At 39.7% G+C, this 18,023-nt stretch overlaps 1 protein-coding gene across 6 annotated transcripts in view; it reads left to right on the forward strand.

Moving 5' to 3' along the window:
* LOC127807376 (DNA mismatch repair protein MLH1) overlaps positions 1-18,023 on the forward strand; it is an 87,090-nt gene that overhangs the window by 47,153 nt on the left and 21,914 nt on the right. For 3 of the 6 annotated variants that reach the window (XM_052345169.1, XM_052345173.1, XM_052345171.1), the window contains 2 exons: positions 10,949-11,027; positions 11,134-11,269. In XM_052345169.1, the coding sequence (XP_052201129.1) occupies positions 10,949-11,027; positions 11,134-11,269 (215 nt within the window). The remainder of the gene's footprint in view (positions 1-10,948; positions 11,028-11,133; positions 11,270-18,023) is intronic. The other 3 variants (XM_052345170.1, XM_052345174.1, XM_052345172.1) reach the window with 1 other exon arrangement.

The following is an 18,023-nucleotide window of genomic DNA, read 5'->3' on the forward strand; positions in this document are numbered from 1 at the left end:
GTGGGATACACAGCTACTGACCGTTGATCATTGGGTCGTGGCAGTTGATGGCTGGATGTATGGGCGTCAATTATGAGCTGTTGCGATAGACTATAGACAGGTTGGGTAGGCTAGTACCACCGGATACGCACTATTGGTGTGTGCCTGCCATGATGTGGTTATGGTTTTATTTTGTGAGTGTGGGTGGTAATAACAGGCAGCGTGAGCTGTCGGCCGGTGAGGTAACGTGTTGACTGTTTGGTGACCCTGGAGCGAACCATTATCGGGTTGAGGGCGACTGTTGACTGGTTGTTCCTAGTCATGGATTGTCGACTGGTACCTGGTCACTGTTGACCGACTCTACCATTATGTGACATATTGCATGACATTACATTGCATGGGATCGGGTTTACATCCATTGGGGGTCATGCTTTGTATGTACGGGGAAGTGTGCATATTGGCATAACCCGGTTGGCCTGTTGAGTGTCAATTTGGGTACGATAGGCGAGCATGTGCATTTAGAGCATTTTGCCTGTGTGGGTTCTTATATGGGCGTAGCATGGCCTGATGCTTGGCTTGTGGGGGCTTTGTCATCACGTTATTGCTGCAAGAGCCATTGCATTTATTATCTGTTGTATTGCGTGGTTACCGTTTGACTTGGTATATGATTGTGGCTTGTGGTATGGAGTTGACCCTCGATAGCTATGAGTGTGAGCTGGGCTCCAGATAGCTATGACACGGGGACTCCGATATGTGATTGTGATGAGAGCTTTGGGCTCGTGTGGATCGTGTTGTGAGAGCCTCGGGCTCATGGGCTTTATGCCAGCCAGTTCATGGCTGTGGCAGGTTTGTATGCTGGGACTTGGGTGCCAGGATGCATTTCTTATGTGGGCCTCATGGACTGTTATGTGCATTGTTATATTTTTTGTTGAGCACTGGATATCTTGTTGCACGGTATGGCGTGGCATTTTCATATGTTGCATTGCATTTTATATGAGTGTATTCTGGGTAAGGGATGTACCCCATCGATGTCATTGTTATGTTGCGAGGTGTACTTGATTGTGGTTTATTTCTGGTTTATCTTTGTCTAGCGAGGCATATGTCAGGTATGGTTATTTCTGGTTCTAGTCTGTCTTGCCTGCATTTAGTGGGATGTACTTTCGTGTGGGAGATCTATACTCAGCCTTACCTATATTCATTTGTTATGCTTGCTAAGCCTTGTGGCTCATCTTGTTTTTACCATCATTCCAGGTGTAGGAGTTGATACAGCGGCTAGGCTATTTGGCGTGTTAGTTGCAAATAACTGTGTGTACAGGGCAATCTCGACTAAAAGATCCGTGAGGTGTGAGTTGTGATCAGGGGCTCGGATATCGTGGCTTGTTTGGTTTATCTAGTCTTTACGTGGTTATGTAAGATTAAGCCCTTGAGTGATTGGTTTATGTTCATTTAGCTTTCGCTGTTGTGGTGTGTTGTATGATTTTGGTTGAATTGTAATTAAAAATTGAGGAAAATTCCTAGATCGTCACACACCGTCTCTATCGTTGCATTGCCATTGACCCTTACCGCCAACATTGCTGCACCGTCGTTGCCCCCCAACGCCGCCGCTCCAACCCTCCCTCCCTTCCTCCGCCACCACTCTTGCCATCCCTCCCTTCCCCTTCCGTCGATTCTACCACCGCTGGTCGATCCGCTATCGCCACCGCCACTCGATCCGCCAAGCTTCAGCGAGTCTCTCTCTCTCTCTCACTCTTTCACTCTCTTACTCCGTCGCCCCCCCTGCTAGCCGCTTACTTTCAATTCCCTGGAAAAGTTCCCCCCCCCCCCCCCCCAAGAATTTGTTTTCCAACAAAAGTGGGAATTAGCCATCATGTGACCAAAAGATGGAAATCATTTTCCATGGAAAAATTGGGTAATCAAACACATCAAAATCTGGAATTTGGGTGGAAAATGGCCATTTTTCATGGAAAATGTGCCCAATCAAACAGAGCCTTAAAGTTATGTGTTTTGATTTGTACAAGTACATGCATCTTGGATGCCAACAATGTCCTAAACTGCCCCCAAGTTTTTTAGGTTAATGTTGGAGAAGATAAAGGAGAAAATCTAAGCTATGACTGAGAGGATAGAAGAGGAGATATTAAAGATAGAGATGAAGGAGAGATTCAGCTGCAAACATAAGGATATTCCTTAAAATCAGATAAGGAAATCCTGATTTAAATTGATCTTAATCTAAAGAATGATTGTTGTAATCTATACCTAAATATTAGAAGTGTAATCTAGTTCTAAATTTTAGGAGTTTTCTTAAGAAACTATTTGTATATATTTGCATCCCACGGTTCAATGAATTTTATGGAAGTTATTTCATTCATGAAACTTCCAGTGTGTTTGCTCTTTATGGTATCAGAGTCATAGATCCGTAGTAGGGTTTGCACCTATTTTTTCTTCTCCTTTAGTTGGTAGAACTCTGTAAGTTCACGCTATGGCTGGAAATCTATCAACGAGTGAAACTTCCACCAATCTACCAACCGTAACAAGGAACACTCAAGTCCCACAATTTCTAATCACTCTCGATAATCATTCTCTCCAGATCACCCAGCATAAGCTGAATGGAACCAACTTCAGAGAGTGGTTCTAGTCAGTTTTGCTAGTGATCTGAGGAAAGGGCAAGATTGGATATCTAAATGGGACGATTTCTAAGCCAAGTGTTGATTCAACAAATTATGTTGTATGGGAGGCTGAAAACTTGATTGTAATGGCATGGTTAGTCAATTCTATGGAGCCAAAGATTGGAAGGACCTACTTGTTCTACAAGACAGCCCAAGAGGTATGGGAAGCTATGCAAGAAATCTACTTGGACTTGGAACACTGTCCAAAGCTTCCAGATTCGTTCTACTATTCAGACAACAAGACAAAGTAATAGTTCAGTTACTAAATATTATAATGTCTTAATTGAATTGTGGCAAGAGATGAAATTATTCTATGAGATTAAATGGGAGTGTGCTGGAGATGGAAAGAAGTATGAAAAGATGATCGAAAAAGACAGAGTGTTCGATTTTTTGCATGGTCTAAATTTTGATCTTGTTGAAGTAAGAGGGAGGTTACTTGGAACCAAACCCTTTCCATCAATAAGGGAAGTCTTTGCAGAAGTGAGAAGAGAAGAAAATAGAAAAAAGGTGATGCTTAATCCTGTAGGGGTGATTAATTCTGATGCAAACTTACAGTCATCAACATTTGTCTCCTCAAGGACAAAGACATCTAATCTATCCAAAGGAGAGTTACAAAAGGACAAACCTTGGTGTGATTAGTGCAATAAGCCATATCACACAAAGAAAACTTGTTGGAAAATTCACAGGAAAACTAACAAATTGGAAGCCTAGAAATCAAAGGAAGGGAAATCAAGTAGCCTATGGAGGAGAAGCGGAAGTTGGAAAAACAACCAATCTGATTCTATCTACAGATCAGTTGGAGATGCTATAACAACTATTGAGCCAAACCAAGATGGCTAAATTAGAGACAAGTAAATCTCCTAATCCGGTAGTGTCTTTTGGTAAGCAAGGGATACTTATACTCTCTCTAATCTTTTTTAAATTCCCTAGACTGCTAGATAATCGACATAGGTGCCTCATATAACATGACTAGATCTTTGAAAGTACTATTAGCCTATGAACCTTGCAATCAAGATTTACCAATCTCAATGGCTAATGGTACCATAGCCGTGGCACAAAGGAAGGGTATAGCTAATGTGGTAGACCTAAAACTAAAATCAGTGTTGTTTGTGCCTAATTTAAAGTGCAACTTGCTGTTAGTAAGTAAGTTAACCAAAGAAGAGAAGTGTTTGGTGACATTCTTTCCTTCCTATTGTGAATTTCAAAATCTATCTTCGGGGAGGATGATTGATAGTGCTGAGGAGAGAGGAGGCCTCTACTATATTGCAAAAAATGGTCAGTCCCTTGGGTCTAGGTCTCAAAACCTAACTTCTTTGTCTACTATTTTAGATTCTAAGCTTATGCTATGGCACTAGTGTTTAGGACACCCCAGTTTCAATTATCTCAAAGTCTTCTATCCCTATCTTTTCATTAATTAAAGAAGTCATTCCTTCCATTGTGAGCAATGCATTCTTGCTAACACAAACCATAATTTCTTATCCATCTCATGCATTTAAACAACCTTTTTATTTGATTCATAATGATATTTGGGGGCCAACAAGAACTTCTAATTTAACTAACACTAGGTGGTTTATCACATTTATAGATGACCACATAAGGGTTAGTTGGGTGTTCCTAATGAAAGACAAATCTAAAGCCTATGTTACATTTAAAAGGTTTCATCAAATGATCAAGAATGTTTTTCAATCCTCAATCCATGTTTTACGTTCAGATAATGGTAGAGAATATTTCTCAAATGAATTCAATCATTATCTAACTAAACATGGGATCATTCATCAAAGTTCATGCCCTTACAATCCCCAACAAAATAGGATGGCAAAAAGGAAAAACCGCCACCTTTTTGAAACTGCAAAGGCAATTTTGTTCACCAATTCAGTCCTTAATGTCTACTGGGAAGAAGTTGTTCTTACTTCTTAATTTATTAACCAGCTTCCCTCCAAAGTTCTTTCATTTAGAACCCCTTTGAATGTCCTCCTTGATTCCTATCCTCATTACAAACGGATTCTAAACAACCTATCACCAAAAGTCTTTGGGTGCACTGTGTTCCTTCATAAACATCAACCCTCTCAATCCAAACTTGAACCTAAAGCCCTTAAATGCATATTTGTTGGGTATTCTCCCACTCAACAAGGCTATAAGTGCTACCATCCTTCTACAAGACATTTCATTGTATCATGTGATGTGTCATTCCTTAAACACCGACCATTTTTTCATAAAACTTCTTTGCCAAAACAAAGGCCTAGTGTAGAGGAACAATGGGACTCTATTCTGCCTCTACCTATGATCTAAGATCTTGAATCCTCTACTGTCATTGAATCATCCCTTGAACCTGCTATTCCTACTCAAACTTCAGTGTCTAATTCAGGGGGAGATCTAGAAGACCGGATTCAAGAAAATCCAACCTTGGATAAACTATTTTTGGTATATTCTAGAAGGCTTTGTGACCCTCAGCCAGTGTTCTAAAATGCGCTAGGCGCTAGTTGGGCGCATGACTGGGCCTAGTGCCTAGGGCACCTAGGCGGGGCCTAGAAAAATTATTTTTATTTTTATTTTTAAACATTTTGATGTTATTTTTAAGTAAATTAAAGTTGAAACAACAAGTGAAATAATGAAATTAAGCTTGAGAAAATAAATTGTTGTTTGCTAAGAGCCAACAATAACAAGATGCAACAAGAAGTTGTTATAAATATTAAATAACATTAACAAATGTTAAAATATAAATAACATTTAACTTGTTTGCTCACAAGTTACAAATATTAAAATATTTAAAACAATAATAAATATTCAAATAACAAATTCACACATTAATAAATATTAACATAAACAATAAATTAAATAACAAAAAGAAAAAAAGGCAAGGCAACAGCAAGCAGCAAGCGTTCTTGCTGCTTGCTTATTGCTTACCGCAGGAGTGAGGAAGACGAGAGAGAGAGCTGGAAAGCAGAGTGGAGTGAGGTCGACGGCGGCGGTAGCGTGAGACGAAAAGGCTAACAAAAATGGAAAGTGGCGGCGGCGACTCCGCAAGAGACGGCAGCGACGTGCGACGAGAGAGGCTTTGATAGAAAGGGCAAGCGGCGACGGCAACTCGACAAGAGACAGTCGGCGGTGGTGTGCAAGAGAGAAAAGGGGAAATCGACGAGGTAAGGGGAAACAAAAACCCTAATCGGCCAGGCGGTTCACCCGGCTAGGCGACCGCCTTGGCTGACTAGGCGCCGCCCGGTACTGATTAGCCAGGCCGGCGCCTAAGGGGGCCAATTAGGCCATAATTGCGGCGGTCTGTGTCCGCCTAGCGCCTCGGCCCCGCTTAGGCGGTCGCCTAGGCTGAGTTTTAGAACATTGCCCTCAGCCAAGCCCAATATCTGATCCAAAGATAGGTCCAAAAACTGAGGGCAGTGACAACATGAAAAAGGCTACTTCCAATAGGTTTGATGATCTTGACATCCCAATAGCTCTAAGGAAAGGGATGACATTGTGTACAAAGCATCCTTTTGCAAATTATGTGGGATATTCAAAGCTATCTCCACAATTTAAGGTCTTCACAATCAGCATTGATGATGTAGTGATTCCTAAGGATATACATCATGTGTTGCATGATGAGAAGTGGAAGGAAGTAGTAATGAATGAGATGCAAGCCCTAGAAGCTAATGGCACTCGGGATATTGTCAATTTACCAGCTGGAAAGAAAGTTGTTGGCAACAAGTGGGTGTTTACAGTCAAGTACCTATCTAATGGAAGCATTGACAGGTATAAGGCAAGATTAGTAGTCTAAGGGTTTACCCAAACTCAAGGACTTGATTATGAGGAGACTTTTGCTCCGGTTGACGAACTTAATTCTATTTGAGTGTTGCTTTCAGTGGTTGTTAACCTAGATTGAAAGCTGCATCAGTTGGATATCAAGAATGTATTCTTGAATGGGGAGCTAGAAGAGAAAATTTATCCCGCCGGGTTTTGAGACAGAAAACACAAGAGGAAAGGTATGCAAGCTAAATAAGTCACTATATGGTCTAAAGTAGTTTCTAAGGGCTTAGTTCAAATGATTTAGTGACACCATTATTCAGTTGGGATATAAACAAGGGCAAACAGACCATACCCTTTTTTACAAAAATTGAAATAGATGGCAAGAAGATAGTTCTTATTGTCTATGTGGATGACATTATCATAACAGGAGACAATACACTAGAAATTGAACATCTAAAAGGAAAGCTAAGGGCTACATTTGAAGTAAAAGACTTGGGAGAATTAAAATATTTTTTGAGGAGGGAAGTAGCCGGAAGCAAGGAAGGGATTTGCATATCTCAAAGGAAATATACTATTGATCTTTTGAAAGAAACTGGTAAGATTGGATGCAAACCTGATAATACCTCCTTAGAACCTAACTGGAAGAATAAAGAGGACAACAAACAGGAGTATCAAGTCGACAAAGGAAGATATCATTTGGTAGGCAAGTTGATTTATTTATCACTTACAAGACCTGACATTACATATGCTGTAAGCATAGTAAGTCAGTTCATGAATTCTCCTAAGAAAAGGCATCTTGAGGCAGCCTATCATATTCTTAGGTACCTGAAAGGAACACTCGGGAAATGATTGTTGTTTAAGAAGAGCCAAGATAGATGAGTTAGTGGATTTGTGGATGCTGATTGGGCTGGTTCTATTGAAGACAACAGGTTTACATTTGGTTTTTGTACAAAACTATGTGGGAATTTGGTAACTTGGAGAAGCAAAAAGCAATCAATGGCGGCAAGGAATAGTGCAGAAGCAGATTTTAGAGCTATTGCATAAGGGATATGTGAGGTTATTGGGGTGGAGAAAATGATGGAACACTTACAACTTTCAATATCCTCACCAAAAGTTCTTTATTGTGATAGCAAGTTGGCCATTAGCATTGTGAATAATCTGGTACAACATAACCAGATGAAACACGTGAAAATTGACCGACACTTTGTCAAGCAAGAAATAGAAAGAGGAGATATAAGTCTAACATATATCTCTACCGAGTTTCAAGAGGTAGACATCCTTTCTAAAACAATGCATAAGCAAGGATTTGAATTTATTTGAGGCAAGCTGGGAATGATAGATATCTATTTACTAGATTGAGGGGGAGTGTTATGGAAGATAAAGGAGAAAATCTAAGTTATGATCGAGAGGATAGAAGAGGAGATATTAAAGATAGAGATGAAGGAGAGATCCAGCTGCAAAGATAAGGATATTCCTTAAAATCAGATAGGGAAATTTTGATTTAAATTGATCTTAATCTAAAGAATGATTGTTGTAATCTATACCTAAATATTAGGAGTGTAATCTAGTCCTAAATTTTAGAGGTTTTCTTAGGAAACTCTTTGTATATATTTGCATCCCGCGGTTCAATGAATTTTATGGAAGTTATTTCATTCTTGAAACTTCCAATGAGTTTACTCTTCAGTTAACATATCATAACCAATGAGCTACATATACTTGTGGCCAGGGCGAGCAATTTCTTGCCTCAATTTTGCGGAAAATATATAGTGTATAATGTTCACTTTTATTTTTCAAAATCCCCCCTCCCCTGGCTGAAACATATGACTTGTGGGTCAATTAAAAGAAGTATTAAATAACCAAAAAGAGAATGATAATGAATTGATGACTGTGATAGTAGATGAGAATCTTTATTTGATGAAATTTACTCATTTTGCAACAATAATGAACTTGATACCAATGGAAGATTGTTCCGTGGCAAAGAAGAATTCGTTTTTAAGTTGAGGAGGAAGCTTCTCTCTCTTTGCTATAGTTAGTTTTCTGGAGGTGCATTCCAATTCTTAAGTAACAAAATTTTGAATGATTTAATGTAGAGAGGGCACAAGACTTTGTCTTGATCCCCTTGTTTTCTGAATGGATGGTATTGCTTCGTGCCGTCTTCTTTGCACAATCACCTTTTACCTATCAATATAGAAATATGTACACATATGCATGCATACATTTTTTGACCAGGCACTCCCAGTGTTGCTGGCTTTGCACTATCAAAGAAGCAGTAGTCTGCTGGCATAAGCCCAGCCTGACCCTTCTGGGATTCCTTAAAGCCTGAGCTGAGACTAGCAGAAAATGTCATGGATTTTAACCCAAAAGGAAACTAACAGAAAAACAAAAACAAAAAGAAAAAATAAAATTAAAAAGGAAAGAAAGAGAGACTGTTAGAGTAAATCACAACACTCCACCGATTTTCTTGACTCAACTAGCTCACTATCTTCTAAAGAACACACCGATAATGGAAACACATATAGGAGAAACACAAACAGACACACACACACCAAGAACACACAAGAATTATCCTGGTTCGGTCTTGAAAACAAGACCTACATCCAGACTGCTAGGCACCTCTTCAATCCACTTGAAACATCCATAGGATGATTACAACGAGAACTGAATCCCTTCCCGCCCATATACACTGAAAGCTGTAAGGATCCTAGAGAAAACAAGCTATAAACCAGCCACTCTCTACCTCTCACACTCAATCCCAAATACAAGACAGCAACTGGAAACTAACCTTTCCGAGAATAGATGCGCTAATCCTCTGATCTATTCTCCTATCCCATGACCCTATTTATAAGGAATAGGGGCGTGGGTTACAAGATTATAACCGCCTGCCCAACTGACCTAACTAACCTAATAGGACAGCTGCCCCTTCTAGAAACAAACTTTAGAAGAGAAATTAATTCTAACACCTAAACAGAAAAGAATTATGCAGCAATACAGAAAAAAATACATGTTTACATTTAATCTAATCTAATACAAATGTCACAACAGAGACAAATATGAGACCTGTCTTTGTGCTGGATTGGTGGAGCTACTGGCTTTTTAATTTTCTTCCAAGCCAAGCCTACAAGTTTGAATGGTTGTAAAAATTTGTAGGCTAGCCAGGTATTTCAGGCCTGCACACTAACTGGACTGAGCATTGCAATTAGGAAATCCTAGTACTGAGTCAATGCTAACTGGATACTCTATAATATTATTCCTAAGAGCTGGCCTGAACTCGTCTATTTGAAGTTTGAAGTAGTGGCAAATATGCAGTTGGAACTACCAAAATGTCGTATTAAACCAATCAACATCAAATTTTCCATTAGAGTACTGAACATGGCAGTCGGTTCATTTACATGCAATTATCTCTTTTGAAGTTCTTCTTGCAACCATGGTTGTCAAAGGTGCAGTGGGGCACAAACTAGTGCTTGGGGCCTAGGTGCGAGGCGCAAGGTGAAGTGCAAGCCTCTGGCACCCAATGCTGATAAAATACTTAATACTCAATATGTACCTAAGAGGAGGTAGATGCAAACTCATTAAATCATAAATGACAAATAACCAACCCTATATTAACAACTAATATATTGCAGACAAACTATTAGTTTATTTTGTAATTAGTTTATTCTAACTGCAAAAAAGATTAAAGGTGAGAAAAAATTGTAGCAAAACACACTACAAAAAACAATTATCAGAAAATTGTTAGTTTCTTCTAATTTCTTTTGTAATTAGAAGAAAAAATAAAAAATTACAGCAGAACACACAGTAAAAACAATTTGGAAAACAAGTAGCTTCCTTTAAATTGCAAAAGAAATTAGTTGAGAGAAAAAAAGTGGGTAGAGCACACAATGAAACCATTTATTTCTTAGCAATTAGTTTCTTTTAAATTGTAACAGACATTAGAAGAAAGAAAAAAATTAGAGTAGAACCCACATTGAAAAACAATCACAACATAGAATTAGTTTCTTCTAAATTGCAAAAGAAATTAGAAGAAAGAAACAAAATTGAAGCACAATGCAAATGTGAGTAGTTCTCTAGTGAGTAAACATCACTACCAAAGGATCTCGGCAAGTGGGAGATCTAGCAGACCTCCAGCTTACACCTCTATGTTTGCCTCTCACTGATGTGGAAGAATATGCAATCACATCAACAATAAATAATATCTAAGATGACAAATGGACAAAAAATAGGGTTTTAATACACCTATATATACAAGGAATTCGCCTCGTGCACCTAGGCAGGGCCTCAAGCATGGCATTGTGCCTCAGTGGTGATGAGGCATGCATAGCTGTGCCTCTGTGAGCCTTGCACATTATTTAGGAGGCCTGGGGAATGACTTTCACTTGCAGATCAATCATAATTGAGGAATTACATCACACCTAGGCGCGCCTTTGACAACTATGCCTGCATCTTAGATAAACCTGTACCTCTTCACTATTTTTGTTTTGCCTTTTTCTTTTTCTTCTTTTCCCACTGGGAGGGAAGCCCGCTTTAAGTTGTTTACCTCTTTGATATCTCTTGTTGCATGCATGAGACAGGTGGTAGATCCCACTTCATCGAGTCCTGTGGCTACAACCAAAGATTCCTCAATGAATGCCTCAGCTTCTGGCATGAAGGGTCCTTTCTTTTTCCATTGGGCTAGATTCATCTTTTAGAAGATCATTAGAAAATAATAATTGATTGTCAATTTCATTTATCCAGTTTTACTGCATCATCTTTACAGGGATAAAATCGCAAAAAGTTCCAGTCAACAAAATGGTACGAACAGATTCTCAGGATCCTGCTGGAAGACTGCATGCCTACTTGCAAGTTAAGCCTCCTAGCAATTATGAGCAGAGTTCTAGTTTGACATCTGTGAGGTAGGAGTTAAATTTAGTTCAACAACAACAACAATGCCATGCCTTAATCCCACTAGGAGGAGTTAAATTTATTTCAATTTTATTATTTTCATTTGATGCAGACGTAGTTCTAAATCCTGCCATATGTGAATACACAATAGATGCAGGCTAAACTAGTTAATATCCAAATAACCATCACCATTTATTTCTTTTAGTCATATGTGAAGCAAGTCTTAGAAAGATTAAAGACTGGAATAAATTAATGGAACTCACGAGAGGAGTTTATATACAGCTTAGGATCCTATTCTTCCTCGTAGAAAATAGGAGAGGATTTAGAATATCTATCTCCTAAAAAATAGAAAAGCTATCTCCCAAAACTTAGGAATTAAATCCAACTTGACAACAAGATTTACACTATATAAATTTAATATTATATACTCTAATTTATCCATATCTACTAGACTCCTTCTTTAGTTGAAAGTCTTCTTGTCTTCGGCTCCTTAATTCCGTCCAACACTCCCCCTCAAGCTGGTGAATAGATGCACGTCATTCCCAGCTTGCCAATTAACTCTTCAAAGCTCGGTCTTGCAACTACCTTTGTGAGAACATCGGCTATCTGGTTTTTTGTAGGAATATAGAACAAACTGATCCCTCCTTCTATCTCTCTCTTTATAAAACTTCGGTCTATCCTCACGCGCTTTATTCGGTCATACTGGATTGGATTCTTTACAATGCTGATAGCTGATTTGCTATCACTATAAACCTTGGTTGGTTAAGGGTATCCCTAGATCTTCCATCAGTCTTTCCAACCAAATTACTTCACAAATTTCATGAGCTATGGCTCGGAATTCAGCTTCAACACTGCTGTGAGCCACCACTGATTGTTTTTTGCTCCTTCGCGTCACCACATTGCCCCATAGCTTAGTACAATAGCTTGAGGTTGACCTACTATCCTCACGAGATCCTACCCAATTAGCATCCACAAAGCCTTCTATCCCTCTTTCATTGGTCTTCCGGAATAATAGGCCCTTTTCAGGTGTTCCTTTTAAATACCTAAGAACACGAAACACTACTTGTAAGTGTTTTTGAGTAGGAGAATGCATATACTGCCTTATCACACTGATTGCATAGGCTATGTTGGGTCTTGTTAGTGACAAATATATGACCCTTCCAACTAATCTTTGGTACCTTTTCTTGTCTACAGGAATATCCTTTCCTTCCTCATCATTTTTCCAGCCCTTCTCTAAGGGAGTTCCAGCTGGCCTACATCCCGTTATACCTGTATCCTTTAGTAAATCTAAAGTATACTTTCGTTGTGAGATGAAAAAGCCTTCCTTGCTCCTAGCAACTTCCATTCCTATGAAATATCTCATGATTCCTAGGTCGTTTACCTCAAATTCTGCCCTTAATTCGCTGTTTTAAGCTCTCAATTTCCTGCAAATCATCTCCTGTCACAATAATATCAACATACACAATTAATATAACTTTCTTTCCTTTTGCCGTGTGTTTTATAAACAAGGTATGATCAGCTTGTCCTTGCTTATATCCTACCCGGTTTAGAGTCATACTAAACTTCTTGAACCATGCTTGTTGGGATTGTTTAAGTCCATACAAGGATTTCTTTAGCTTGCACATTGTATCATAACCATCACCTTGTTCAAAACTGGGAGGCATCTTCATGTAAATATCCTCATCCAAGTCACCATTTAAAAAGGCATTTTTAATGTCAAATAGAAAGAGGGGCCTGTCCAAATTAACAGCAAGAGAGATTAGTTCCCGAATAGAGTTAAGCTTTGCCACTGGAGCAAAGGTTTCTTCATAGTAAATCCCATAGGTTTGTGTGAAACCTTGGGCTACCAACTTGGCCTTGTATCGTTCCACACTTCCATCAGCATTATGCTTCATTGAAAAAACCCATCTGCATCCTATTACTTTTTGGTTAGAAGGTAATGTAACAACATCCCAAGTACTGTTTTTAATAAGAGCGTTCATTTCCTCCATAACAACATTCTTCCATTTGGGATCACTCATAGCTTCTTGAACATTTTTTGGTACTCGAATGCTGTCAATTTGTGCCACAAAACCTTTGAACTGGGGAGACAATTTAGAATAAGACAAATGATTAATCATAGGGTACTTTACACATGATCTTACCCTCTTCCTTAGAGCAATTGGCATAGCCCAATCAAGATCAGCTTGGTGTCATGTCGCTAAGAGGATTAGAAGGGTAATATTGTGATAGAGATATAATAAAAGGGTAGTATTGTAATAGGGTTATATTAGTTTGTTAGAAGATATTTGGTTGTTTGTTAGGAGCACATGGGTGCTGTTATAAATTAGTTAAGGGGCTACCTATGTCTATAAAAAGGCCATTATAAGAGGAGATGATTATGCTTGAATTAAATGAATGAAATCTGATTCTCTCTTTACAATTTCTCTACAATCTCCCTCTCAGTTTCTCTCTACTTCCCTCCCTCATTTCTCTCTACATTCTTTCCCATTTCTATCCATTTCTTCCTCTCAAATATTCTGTTCTTGATTCTATTCATTAGCTCCTTTCGATTGTCATTCCAACCCTAGACTAAACCCTAGGTTCATGACAAATGGTATCAGAGCATCGTTCCTCGGCGGTTTTTCTTGTTGATTAATTTCCGACGGGAATGGACGGCTACTGTCCAACGCAAGCAAGATTGGTTATCAAACTTTGAAGACGACTTCGAAAACCAGAAGCAACGGTGGAATTAATCGAACAATTGAGTCGTTCAATGACAGTGGGTGTGAACGTTAGGTGGAGCAAATTCGATTCCAATTAGTCCGACAGAGGAGTGGCTCTCGGCTTGAAAAATTCGGAAGTGTTGTTCGATCAAGAAAGGCGACCTCGGTTGTGGAAGAAAAGCGGAAAGTTCGACTATTGAATTCCGAAGCAGCAGGTTGATTCGCTGCTATATTTTCCGAGTCGCTGCAATTGCGATTCCGATCTGAAGGCGAATCCGATTGGGGCTCAACGGTGTGCTGCTCATTTGGATCAGAAGAGCCCATCATCAATCAGTACAGAGGAGCGTTTGCGATTGGAGTGGGTCGATAGGCGAGCATACTTGAAGCATCGCAAATAGATAACACTCGCAATTGGTGAGGGAATCCATCAAATGTGTTCCCGGAAGCTCGTGGCCTGCAGTTGCGCATCGTCTAGCGAATTCAAGTAGCAGTGTCGAAGGCGAGTCGGGTTGTTTAAGGCGAGGACGAGACTCACTTCAAAGGCGATTCCTAGAGATCTGGCGCAATTCCAATATTCTGGTGCGTTTGGCGTTCAAGACCGAGAAACAACCAAGAGATTTTTGGTTGAATCTCGGAATCGAATCTGGAGTGTCTCGATACAGTGGGTGTGGTGATTTGGACTCAGCAGTGGACGTAGCGATTGAACTGGCAGTGTATCCTAAAGATTTTGGAATAAAAAAAACGATTGCAAATTGTGCTGGGAGCCCTGGACGGTGATTGGGTAGTAGCTGTTCTTTAGCTGCGATTTTGATTTGAGTTGAAGACAAGGAAATCAGTTTCCATAGTTAAAATCCAAGTTGTGAAGGCTTGAAAGCGACTTGGCTTGGCTGGTCTGATGGTGTTTTCGGCAACTTCGATGAATTGATTGAGCTTGGGCTGATAGCTAAGGTTGAACTTGGAAGTGCGAAGCAGATTCCAATGAGGTCCGGCAATTCCGACAGATCCGAATTGGAGGCAGGGGTAAACAATTTCAGTGATTAGAAGTTCAATGACTAATAGCAGCAAATCAGTGAAGAGCAGTATGTATAGAACCCCTATCCCTTGGTCTTCCAAGTGTCCTGTCCATGAGATGTCGACCATGGGAAGCATGGCACACATGAAACAAATGGGGTTTCAATTGCAGTCGAATGATGTTGCATTTTCAGTGGGTAATTTTCATGCAAGAAAGCAGCCTCAATTGCAGCGGAACAGTGCTGCATTTTCAGTGGGGTGTCCTACTCATGAAGCTAGGGGAGGCAGTGCATACATGAAGCAGAATGCTTCATTGTCAGTAGGAATGGAGCCTCAATGGCAGCCAAAAAGGGTTGCATTTTCAGTTGACCAGCAGCATCAAACATGGGGAAAGGATTTTGAGAAGGAGATTAGCCAAGTTGACAAGGAAACAAGGAGTGTGATACATGAAAAGTGCAAGGAATTCGGTCGAATGTTTCGCGAGAAGTTGCAAGAATTTACGATGATACTTATTAAGAAGTATCATTACAACTTTCCAGTGGAATACTTTGATGACTATCATGGAAATTTTAACAAGGAGGAATTCCTTAAAGTGGAGCAGCCAAAGGAGGACAGCCTTGCTGAAGGTAAATCCTTGGTGTACTCTAGCTACCAGCAAGTAAAAGTATTTCCACTAGAGGAGGCCCCTACTGAAGATATAAAAGGGTCTAAACATACTACTCGCTTGGTCTTGGCTATGGAGAAGGCTGAGGAGTACATGGAAGAAAGATTGGGGAGGAGAAAGTGGAGGATGACACTCAATCAATGGACAGTCTCTCAAGCACTACCATTAGTGCTGAGACTCCTAATGCCATTGATCTCCTGAAACAGCAAAATAAGGAGTCTAAAGAGAAGGAACAAAGAATTGCATTGGGCACCTTGCTTGGAACATCCCACATGTATGTCATTGGCACGAGCACGCAAGACAAAGCAAAGTTAACATTGCGGCCCGAAGAGTTGGAGGATGGGGTTGTAGGATTGACGGTGTATCTGGAGCAATGGAGGACGCAGAAGGATAAAGCGAAACAAGATGAAAGGAAGAAAGGGAAGGACTTCTTTCTTGAAGGGATCGAGATCCTTGATGTTTTGCTCATTCATGTTTCCATTGGTGTGGCAGCAAGCCATAATGCTGTTGTTGTTGAGGAGAAAGAAAAGAGAAGGCAAAAGAAAAGTGAAAAACAAGATAAGAAGAAGGAAAAGCGAAGAAGAAACCATTGGGTGAAGATGGGCATTGGATAAAGAAGCAACGGTTGGGTGGTAATAAATTTCTTGAGACAAGAAACATTTCAAGGGGGGGAAATTGTTATGTCCCTAAGAGGATTAGAAGGGTAATATTATGATAGAGATATAATAAAAGGGTAGTATTGTAATAGGCTTATATTAGTTTGTTAGAAGATATTTGGTTGTTTGTTAGGAGCACATGGGTGCTGTTAAAAATTAGTTAAGGGGCTACCTATGCCTATAAAAAGACCATTGTAAGAGGAGATGATTATGCTTGATTAAATGAATGAAATCTGATTCTCTCTTTATAATTTCTCTACAATCTCCCTCTCAATTTCTCTCTACTTCCCTCCCTCATTTCTCTCTACATTCTTTCCCATTTCCGTCCATTTCTTCCTCTCAAATATTTTGTTCTTGATTCTATTCATCAACTCCTTTCGATTGTCATTCCAACCCTAGGCTAAAACCTAGGTTCATGACACTTGGCCACTGGCAGGCTGGTCAGTTTCTGTCTCATCCTTTTTCAAGTTGTCCTTTGATGGACCAGCTTCTGGAAGTGATGACTAGCAATGTTTAGGCAGAGGACGTCTTGAGTACACCAATAAAGGATCATCAGCCCTTAAGCTATGTGGTAGGTAGATTATCAGCACCAGAATAGGACATGGGTTTAGGAAAGATGGTTGCATTCGGCATAAGGGAAGAAGAGGAGGAAGAAAGGGAAGAAGATGGAGATTGTTGTGCCAGGATGTTATCAGGTGGTAATTCTCCCCCTTGAGAGCATACTAGCAGAAGATGATCAATGGAGAGTAATTGGGAAGGAGAGGGCTAATTGACAGTAGGATGACCAGATGATTGGTAAAAGGAGAGATCTTCATAAAATGTAGCATCGGTGGTCACAGAGATCTTTTGAGTGTTAGGACAATAACACTTATAACATTTTTGGAAGGAGAATACCCAATAAAAATGCATTTGATGGCCTTTGGGTCAAGTTTGGTACGGGAAGGACTGTGGTTGTGTATGTACACAACACAACCAAAGATCTTAGGAGAAATAGAATTAGGGAACACAGTTTTTGGGAAGGACTGACAAAGAAGATCAAGAGGAGTTTTAAAACCCAAGGGTTTGGAAGGGAGGCGGTTAATTAAATAAGTTGTTGTAAGCACAGCTTCTCCCCAGTAAAAATAGGGAACATTGGTAGTAAACATCATTGCTCAGGCCACCTCTAAGATGTGCCTATTTTTTCTTTCTGCAATGCCATTCTGTTGTGGTGTATAAGGACATGAGCTTTGATGATAAATACCATGTTCAAAGAGATGGTTTGTAAGGTCATGAGAGAAATATTCTTGACCATTATCTGTTCGAAGGATGTGAATGGAGGTTAAACATATTCAAGATCAATTTATGAAATTTCTTGAAGATAAAACTGGCTTCTGATTTTTTTGCATTAGGTAGACCCAACAAGCCCTAGTGTGATCATTAATGAACGTAATAAACCATCGAGAACCAGAAATATTTGGGTGTTTAGATGGTCCCCAAATATCGCTGTGAATTAAATGGAAAGGAGTAGATGGTTTATAAGATTGAATAGGATGAGAGGCCCGAGTTTGTTTAGCAAGGGTGCGCGGCTCACATGCAAAATTCTGATTTTTATTGATGAAAAACTGATGGTAGAAAAATTGTAAGTAGGGAAAACTTGGATGTCCTAATCTTTTATGCCATAAAAGCATTTTGGCATTAGTAGTGACTGTTAAACCAGCCTTATTTGCTGCAGAAACTGATGTATCCTCTT

Source organism: Diospyros lotus, chromosome 8 (genome assembly GCF_014633365.1).
Source record: "Diospyros lotus cultivar Yz01 chromosome 8, ASM1463336v1, whole genome shotgun sequence".
NCBI lineage: Eukaryota > Viridiplantae > Streptophyta > Magnoliopsida > Ericales > Ebenaceae > Diospyros > Diospyros lotus.